Source organism: Poecilia formosa, unplaced genomic scaffold (genome assembly GCF_000485575.1).
Source record: "Poecilia formosa unplaced genomic scaffold, Poecilia_formosa-5.1.2 Scaffold154, whole genome shotgun sequence".
NCBI classification, from domain to species: domain Eukaryota; kingdom Metazoa; phylum Chordata; class Actinopteri; order Cyprinodontiformes; family Poeciliidae; genus Poecilia; species Poecilia formosa.
In genome coordinates, this window is record NW_006800093.1 from 1,290,067 (window position 1) to 1,299,840 (window position 9,774).

Here is a 9,774-nt window from a genome sequence, read left to right on the forward strand (position 1 = left end):
TAGTGTATGGCGGCCTCACCTCTGGACACGAGAGCTGTAGCTACTATCCAGTAGCTCAGTACTTTAAAACGCTTTGGGTTCCTATAACTGACTTTATTATTGTATCATAAAATCAGTTATTATGCAATAACTGCCAAAGGTCAGACAGTCAAGGAAGGAAATGCAAACTTATATTCGTCATCCCCATTCGGAGTCTGGCAGAGACACACAGACTTTAACATGTTTTGCTTTCCTTAGAAGAAAAGTCCAACACCACAGAGCAGCGTGGGCTGTTTGAAGCCAGAGAGCTGTGACTTGTGAGGTTTGTTTTCTTTCTCCTCCACTGGTGGGTTCACAGCTGCAGCTCTTACTCAGGGTCATCCTGACCACAAGAGGCTCAAATCCACTCTCAGGTGGTTCTGACCTGTTGCACAACCTCAATCTTTTGTCAAACCATGCGGTTTGGAAGTTGCACATTTCCCAGATTACAGGTGACAGACTTGAATAAATGTCACCACATGCTGTTCACATCAATATTCAAAACGTTTTCTTCTGTTTTTCTGTTACTAGAATCTAAAATAAACCCAGTTGGTCAAACTGTCAGATAGCAGCAACTGGAGGATCGTCCGACTTCTGTAACAGCATAACATCTCATCACATGGATGAAAACTCTCACCCTGATTGTCTGGTCGTCGGAGCAGGACAGCAGCTGAGAGCCGTCTCTAGAGAACTGGACCCGCTGGACCCAGCTCAGGTGGCCGCTGCAGTCCGCCCGCTTCTTCTTTTCCTCAAGATCCCACAGCTGAAAAGAAACCACACAGAAACAAATAACAGCTTTGAAATTAAACGATTTAAACTATATTTGAAATGTAAGAGATTTACAGCGCTCTCCACACTAACTGGCACTTGTGGGGAAAAATGTGTAAAAAGGTATAAATTGGGATTGTTTAGCAACAAATACACTCACATCTTTCAGTATGAAATCATGCTTTAATTAATTTACTTTAAGGTGTTTCTACACATCTTTACAGGTGCCACTAATTATGGAGGACACTGAAAAATATTCCCCTCCTTTCAGAAGAAATTACAGGAAACTAAGTACTAGCATAACTAGGGTAGTACCTCAATGGCATAATTTGAGAATGCTAGTGCCAACAGGTTACTGGCAGGACAGGCGTGACAGTACTGGACTGTGCTCAGACGATTCGTCTTGATTTCCAGCAACATGTCCGACGTCTGGACGTCAAACACCTAAGAAATGGGAATTTCAAAACGTATCAGCATCTTGAGTGTCCTTAGAGCTTGTTATATTTAAAAAGGATGTAAAAGAGATCAAAAACAGGAAAACTTTAGGCTAATTCCTACTTAAAATTAATGCATGCGCAAAGGAAGAGCAGAAAAGACACAACAGAAAGTGGCTTTTCAGTAGTTAACCGACACATTTGACGCCTTTCATCGAATAATAATCAGCATGTGGTCATCCATCCCGACTCGCATTCAAAATTTCTAATTTTCCTGCATTAATGCTCACCAAGGCAGCATTTCTGGCGGCGCATATGATACGTTTGCCGTCTGCGGTCCAGGTGCTGCACTTCACAAGAACGTCCTCATCATCGCTTTCTGACAAGAAACTCTTCACATCAATCGTCTTCCACTCGTTGGCTGCAGACACCTGGAACAACTGTGAGAACACAAAGCTATAATATCAAGCATGTCATCTCTGAACGGTGGTTAAGGTAAAATGATCACAACATGAGCAACCATAAATCAGTCCAGCTTTAAAATGTGTTCATTTAAAGATATTTCTATTTGGCACAGATTTTGTTTTACTGGATTTTAAATTTCTGCAGGGTTAGTGTTTGTTCTTAACACACCTACAAACTTTTAGGTTTTAAATAAAACTCAACTCATGAATGTATTTATCTAAATCTGATTGAAAGTCACCTTAATGGTGCCGTCGTTGGAGGAAGTGGATAAATAAGCATCATCAGGGGAGAAACAGCAGTGGTTCACCGGCTCAAAGTGACCAAACATGGTGTTCTGGGACGACGGCTTGTTCAGATTCCAAATCTAAAGAAGCAGAAATAATACACAATGTGACAAATACTGACAAAAAAAATATAAAACAAAATGAAAAGGAATGTAGAGGAAACCAGAGCCATTCCTCACCTTGACATTTAAGAAGTTGTCGTTGGAGCATGTGGCCAGCAGGAGGCGCTGTGACATGTTGGTGAACTCGCAGTGGTTCACCTGCTCTTCATGCTCCTCTTCAAAGATCCTCAGCAGTTTGCCTTGCTGGATGTTCCACACCTGCAGGATAAAATCTCACGTCTAAATAGAAAAACGGAGCATTTTCCATCTATAAGTTACACATTTAGTTGCCCTTTTATTCATTAGCTGCTGCGGTTAGCAGCTAATGCTCACCTTGACTTTCCGGTCGCTTGAGCAGGTTGCTAGAAGATGGTCGTCAGGGGAGAAGGCGCAGCAGAGAACCTCTTCATCATGAGCCTGGATCTCCATCAGCTTCTCACCTGAGGTACTTTTAAATACCTGAGAGAAGAAATATAGGAGTTTAATGATTAAAACAAAAAAATACATCAAAAACACATCTAATGTTAAAATCAGTGCTCACAATTAAAAAAGTGATTCAATGTACAAAAAGTAAAGGGATGTGTACAAATAGATTAACACTGAAGATTTGTAATAAAAAATTTAAAATATCTACATTTTGAGTTAAAAACATTGCATCATATAAATTGAGACAAAGGGAAAAATATATAACATTAAAAGGAAATATTATGAAATAAATAAAGAATTAAAGATAAGTAATCTAAAATGACAGAAATAACTTAATACAAATACAGTTGAAAAACAGAAAGCAGCAAAGAGAAAATGACTGAGAAAAATACAAAGAAAAACACATATATAAATAAAAAGTTAAGTAATATAATATGACAATATTTATAAGCAGTAGGTTTTCTTTGCCTTTCTGGTTGTAATATTGCTCCACATACCTTCAGGGTTTTGCTGGCTCCACAGGAAGCGATTCTGGTTCCATCGTGGGAGAAGCAGGCGGAGTAGATGGAGCCCAGGTGAGGGTGGATCACCAAACGGGACAGATTTTCTGCGCTGCTCTTATTTCTGTAAAGACATTCACAAATACACAGGATGAAAGTCTACAATAAGTATTTTTCAAAAATGAACAATCTCCTAAAGTCGTTATGTACACGATAATTGAAGAGCTACAAAATAATTGTTGCCACTACAGCTAGACTAAGCCAAAATTAGGATTTTGCATTAAAAATAAAACTGTTTTCATACATTAACTCAAAGTAGAGCTTCCCAGCGTTGTCCGGGTTCAGCGCCTTTTCCCGAGCCTGTTTGTAGACGGCAGAGGAGTGCGGCTGAGACAGAGCGAGCTGCACGACGTCGGGGAACGGACGCTCCTCCAGGTGGTGGCCGTTCAGCGACAGAAACTCCTGGAACTGGCTGCAAACTTCACTGTTCTGGGGGGGAACAGAGCAAAACATGCAGGAAAACTCCCAACCGCCTCAGAGACGGCAGCTAAGTTCGCCGCGTTCCACTGACCTCTTTGTCCAGAATGGGTCCGTACTCCATGTAGTCGTTGATGAGGGGCGCTGGACCCATTACCTTTGCCTTCATCTTGACCCAGTCCAGCGAGAACATGAGCGAATACAGCTCCTACCCAGAAGAACAACAGAAGAAGACAAAGGTGAGCTCGTCTAACTGAATGGACATGCTGGAACGGAGCCGAGTTTCACCTGGAACATCTTGGCTTTGGCCAAGTGGTAGGTGAGAAATCTGATCCAATAAAGACGACCCTCGTCTCCAAAGGTGGGAGCAGCCTCGCTGTAGTGATGGTGGTACTGGTCCACCACCTTCCTGTGAAGACTCTGAAATGCGGCAGGATGTCACTGATTATCAATAAACCTGAAATTGTTTTCCAGTTGTATCTGTTTTAGATATTATAACGGACCAGGTAACATGGTGTCTGCTCGTTTTTTGCTAGTTATTCTGAGTTGGCATGTTAAGATACAAAAGAAAGGGGCCAAACCTGTATCTGATCTCGGTTCTGCTCCTCCAGGAAGTCCAGCTGGAGGTCGTGAAGGTAGTACAGGTTCAGTCTACTGTTGTTGTCTACAAAAAGCAGGGATTTGTTGACAAACTCTTGGAGAATGTCCTCCACCTCCTCCGGCTCCAGATCCCACAAAACACACAGAATCTACAAGAAAAGAGAGAGGAGTCATGTACGTTTTTTTTTTATTATTTTTGATCTAGATCAAGCAAGTAAAGGACAGTACTGGAAGATGAAGAAAATGAGACTTAGTCTCATGAATTTTTGTCAAAGTCATAAAATTCAGTCACGAGAAAATTACCCATCAATTTTGAGTGTTTAGCATCATAATTAATGTAGTATTTGATGTTCTTTGTTTTCATGATGAATTTAAAAGTGTAACAGCAATATATTGCGTAGAAAAACCTTAGCGGGGATCTTGACGTCCTTTTGGAACACAGTCAGGTCTTTGTAGCGCTCCCGATGTTCGTCTGGTAGAACCTCGATGCTTGCAGCCATGGCCTGATCCAAGGCGTCGTAGTCGTAGGACGAAGACTTCCTTATGCGCTTGAACTGCTTCTGCCGCAGCTGGCGGAGGTAGTAATCCCACCGGTTGGGTTTGTCTTTGAGCAGAGCGCCGATCAGAGACACGACCAGAGGAGAGCCTGAGAGGCAGACGACGTGCGGATTAAAGCCACAGTTTAAGAGTGAAAACAATTCGAATTTACTGGGATGTCAGAGGCCAGTTTTTAATGTCTTTTTGTCATAAAATGTTGTGGTTGGTGGCGAGGAGAGACGCTGAGACCCAGGTTATGGTGATGATGATGAGTTTAATGGAGAAAATGCTCACACAGTCTGCGGCACGGCAGAGAACTAGCACACAGTTAAATACCGGTAGCTACTGAATTACAGGACTGAAAACGAGAGCCGACACTACCAGGACTATACAGTTCCACTGGCAAGAAAACCACGTAAGACAGCGATAGACAAACTTAGACAGGGACCCGACGAAGAACACCAACAGGTGAGACCAAATACACACGGGGTAATCAAGGGAATGAGACACACCTGGGAGACAATCAACGGGGAGGACAGGACAAAGACTCACAGGGAAACAGAATCCACACAGAAAAACTCAAAACTAAACACAGAAACACGGATCATGACACTTTTTGCTTGTTTTTCAGTTTACAGACCTTTACATTCTTTGACGATGTCGCGAGCCTCCGCAGGAAGAGCATTTTGACTCATTTTAGTGTACAGGGCCAGGATCTCCAGCGCCTTCCTGTCGTCCAGAACACTTTCTACCTCCACCTCATACTTGGCACCTAAAACATGAAAGGACAAAGAGCACATTAATCACATAATGTGGGTAGAGCTCCTCTTCGTGTTTTTTTTTTTGTTTGTTTTGTTTTGTTTTTTTCTGAAAATGATGTGCATTCAAGCAGACGACATACCGCTAACAGAATCAGTGAGGCTTCTGTTTCTGGTGGTCAGAAGAATTCGACAGTGAATATCAAACACTTTGAGCACCGAGCTATCCCAGATGTCATCAAGGATTAGTAGAGATCTAAAAACAGAAACAAAAAAGATAGTTAAGGATGTGAACATGAACAAAACTATAATTTACTTTTCTTTTCATTCCAGAACTACAGAACCTTACAAAGAATTCATAAAATTTATTCACATTCAATGTATTTTATTGTAATTTCAACACAACCAATACAAAGTAGTGCATACTTCTGCAGTTTGAAGGAAAAGGAGACATAATAACAAAACAGCATAAATAAGCTTCTTAAAACAATTGGCTGCACTGGATTTTATTTTGAGGTATCAGAGTAAAGAGGGGGAATTTTAATGCAAGCCACACATTTTCTGATTTCTGAGAGAGAAAAAAAAAATCAGATATTCTTTTCCACACATCCAGAGGAACGTCCGGCTTACCTGGGATACCTGCGCAACATCAGGAAGCGCAGGCGCTCCTTTGCTTCATCCAGAGAGGTGGGCGGCCGGTGCTGCGACTGGGAGTCCAGGTTCTGCTCCAGTCGAAAACACAACGACTGGATCTTCACCAGCAGGTCTGATTTGTCCAGCTGACCGATGGACAGCCAATGAACCCCATTGGGGAAACACTCTGCGGGCAGGAGACGGGAAGAGGTGAGAAAAAGGAACAACAACCCCTTTTTAGCAAAACCTAGAGTTCATGTTTAGTTATCCACCTTCGATGAGTCTCTGGTCTCTGACCGCCTCGGCGGCGAGCACAGACTTCCCTGACCCGGCCATGCCGAACACCGTAACCCAGCCGCCGGCATCTTTCTGGAGCAAATCAAGTTTCATCCTGACCTGATTCAGCAGCTCTGGTCTGCTGACAAACACCACAGGCCTCTGTGGGACGCCACCTTCACTCAGCATAATCTGGACTGTTGAGGAAAACAGAAAAGAGTTGATATAAAGCATGACAACTTTACGACAACCTGACAACCAGGTTCAGAATGCGGAAAACGTTCGGGTGAAACTCTGCCACTCCACAATTTCTCACTTCTCACCGTAAGTTTCGGAGCTGTCAAAGGAGCCTTTTCGTCCATTGAAGGAGACACCTGGTAAGTCTTGATACAGCGATTTGGCCAGATCGTGGTACGTTTCTTTCATCAGTGCGTTATAGAAAGAAATGACGGAACAATCATCTTTCCTCAGCAGCAGGTCGATCAGTGCTGCAGCTTGGTCTTTTCTGGTGGGCTGCAGAGAGAAATCACAAACACAGAAACAAATGGAGGGTTGGCGCACAAGTAGTTTGGCTGCCTTTTGACGTCGTTTGACTTGGCTCACCTTAATCCGGACCTTCTCCTCCTCATCCACTGTGATCACGCCATCGCTGATCATGTGGTCCATGAGGTCCTGCGGCCTGATGTCCTGCTCCAGCTGGTGGCGCAAACGCAGCAGACTTCTCCGGGTCCGCTCCTGCAGCGCCATCAGTGCTGAGGTCACAGACCATTCAGATGCTAAAAACCCCCCCCCAAAAAATAAATTCATATTTATTGAAGTAGAATACTCAAAAACAGGGATGAGAAAACAGGCCAACATAAACATAGATTCTGCACTTTACTTAATTACACCGAGGAGAGTCTTTCCCACATAATTATAGTTTGTCTCAAATCAAACGTTTACCAGACCTTTGGTTAACTTAAAGATGTACAGAGTTAATTAAAGAATAATTCATTCAAATGTATCTTTTGGAATTACTGGAAATATTTGTTATTTTCTCCACTTATGATTTTGTAAGAAACAGTTATCACCAAACACGGCTGTCAAGAATAAAGACCTGATTTTTGTAAATTATTTTGTATGATGATACAAAAAATGTTCACCTTTTTTGTTTACAAACACAAACTTTTTTGGACCTTTTTAAGCTGAAAAGGTTTAAGGAATGATTTAAACAACCACATGCAACGAATACTGCTGTATATAATTTGTCCTGCGAGTTGCATAATAAACGCATATAAATAGTTCAGTTCTATTTTGGAATTAAAAACCACTTCCTCAACCAAAAAAAAAAAAAAAAAAAAAAAAACAACTGCAGCCAACTTCTTCTCTTATTGTAAATGCAATAATACATACCTTTAGGCACTATATTTATTATCTGATTTGTCCGTTTCTGTCCTTTTCTACATTATGTTCACTTTAACTTGATCTCTTCCATGTATAGGTATATGTCTGAGCGCTTGGGTTTGTTCTAACCCAGTTTTGGTTGTAAGCAAGTGGTGCACCACTAACTATGTCAATTATTCTACTGCCTTTACTTTTATTTAGTTTAGCTTATTTATGCTTTAAATGCACTTTAAAACATAAATAAACTTTGGGGAAAAATTGTACTATCCAGGAAACAATTGGTGAAATTGTGCACAAGATTAATAAGAATAACAACATTGTTTTTGTTTTTAATTTTATGGCCTACACAATAATGCAAAAGTCTGCTGATTTGCCAGCAGTTGACACCCAACTCAGAGAAGGAAGACCAGAAAGGTCACTGATATAAGCAGAAATAGGAGTGCACAGATCACATGCATTGCAACACTCAACCGATGCAATAATTATTACAAAAGTTCCAGCAACCAGATATTGAGTGCAAATAATGTAAAGTGCATGGATATGATTGATGCATTAAAAATATTTTTTGTTTTTGCTTTAATTATTATTACAAAATGTTTTAATTCTGGGAATCTGAATTTTACTTTTGCATGAATATGCTTGAAATGTATGCTGTGTGTTGCAATTCTATAATACACTGGCTTCTATTTTTGAACTGAATTAATGAAATAAACTAATTTCTAAATGGTTTTCAAATGTACAAATAAGAAACTGTGAGCTACCAGGTTTCAATTGTGAAAATTGTCAGTAAATAATTAAAATAGAAGTTAATTAAAATAGAAATTACTGTCAGATTAATCAATAGTAAAAATAGCATAACAGTGAGACGGACATAAAATGATGTGGACAAAGTTTCAACTCATACAGGATGAGACAAACACACCGGAAGACAAAGAGGAAGGTGAAGGTAGAGTAAGATACCATCAGATGTTACTGAAATATAAAAATATATATCCGGCTTTTTTAGGAAGACTAACTTGTAGCATTTAAAACTTATTCTTAAAAGTCCTTAAATTCGAATGGTTAACGAGAAACTGAACTATCAGACTGAATAATAAACAAAACCCACAGTTTAAGTATGACGCCAATGTCGCTACAGCATATCTGATACACTTTGACCATTTAAAGGTATGTCTGGACAAGTTCACACATTCCGAGGTAAACAGAAACAAAGAAAGTAGCAGAAAACAAGTACTCACAACTATCTTCTGTGAATAAATATTAAGCTATCTGTTGAAAGATAGTCCTGAAAGTTATGTAGCGTTTTTAAGATACCTTCAAACCACAAAATCTATCTTTATTTCTCTTTCGACATGATAACACAACGCCCAATATGAGTTTCAAGCTTCCGGGAACAGACAACAATAACAACTACTCCGGTTAGAGACAACCAATCACAGGGAGATATTTATACCACGTGAGCAATGAACTAACGAATCTGTAACTGGGCAAACTGATGCTGCGTTCAAGTAATTTCTTAACTGTCGTAAATAATCTTTTAGCTCATTTTCTTAAACGTGTTTCAAGTTTGTAACACGCAGATATACCTAAATATCGTTTTAATAGAATAAAGTACAGGTCTAGCAGTGTCGTTTATTGTTTTATTGTGTGGTACACAGTTACATTTGACTTCTATAACAAATACGTAAAATATATACATTTCGATTTTGGTCTTGGAAGTAGTGTGTTTATAATTTTGTGCTGTTTATTTGACATTTACGTTACCACTTTATTCAAATTCAGTGTCATAAAAATAACAGGAAACAAGTCAGTTCTGTAAGGTGCCTTGACAGCTGTGCGAAACATACTACACCTGAAGGTAACTGGTATTGCCCGGTGACGTTTAGAAATAACAGAGGTTTATCCCAATGTAAACGTCACTGGCCTATTAAACAACGGCATATTTTCAGTATCAGACTTAATGGCTCTCCAAGAGCTTATTGCTTATGTAATTTATTAATATCAAAATCGCTTTAGAAGTGTGTGTGAGATCATTGTCCTCTTAAAGCACACAATACATGTTATAAAAAATGTTGATTGGAGGTAAACATTTTAAACTGTGATTTAAACAAATT

The 9,774-nt window shown here is 40.0% G+C and overlaps 1 protein-coding gene across 3 annotated transcripts in view; it reads right to left on the bottom strand.

The window, feature by feature from the left end:
- The window catches only part of apaf1 (apoptotic peptidase activating factor 1), a 31,796-nt gene extending 22,721 nt beyond the window's left edge, over positions 1-9,075 (bottom strand). For 2 of the 3 annotated variants that reach the window (XM_007564059.2, XM_016677386.1), the window contains exons 1-19: positions 8,899-9,075; positions 6,881-7,053; positions 6,601-6,790; positions 6,274-6,474; positions 5,999-6,188; positions 5,512-5,624; positions 5,251-5,382; positions 4,481-4,719; positions 4,055-4,222; positions 3,762-3,893; positions 3,568-3,681; positions 3,301-3,485; positions 2,994-3,120; positions 2,404-2,529; positions 2,149-2,289; positions 1,924-2,049; positions 1,511-1,660; positions 1,102-1,230; positions 656-781 (exon numbers count right to left, since the gene is read on the bottom strand). In XM_007564059.2, the coding sequence (XP_007564121.1) occupies positions 656-781; positions 1,102-1,230; positions 1,511-1,660; positions 1,924-2,049; positions 2,149-2,289; positions 2,404-2,529; positions 2,994-3,120; positions 3,301-3,485; positions 3,568-3,681; positions 3,762-3,893; positions 4,055-4,222; positions 4,481-4,719; positions 5,251-5,382; positions 5,512-5,624; positions 5,999-6,188; positions 6,274-6,474; positions 6,601-6,790; positions 6,881-7,024 (2,733 nt within the window). In that variant the 5' untranslated portion in view covers positions 7,025-7,053; positions 8,899-9,075. The remainder of the gene's footprint in view (positions 1-655; positions 782-1,101; positions 1,231-1,510; positions 1,661-1,923; positions 2,050-2,148; positions 2,290-2,403; positions 2,530-2,993; positions 3,121-3,300; positions 3,486-3,567; positions 3,682-3,761; positions 3,894-4,054; positions 4,223-4,480; positions 4,720-5,250; positions 5,383-5,511; positions 5,625-5,998; positions 6,189-6,273; positions 6,475-6,600; positions 6,791-6,880; positions 7,054-8,898) is intronic. The other variant, XM_016677385.1, reaches the window with a different exon arrangement.
- Between the last annotated feature and the right edge of the window lie 699 nt (positions 9,076-9,774).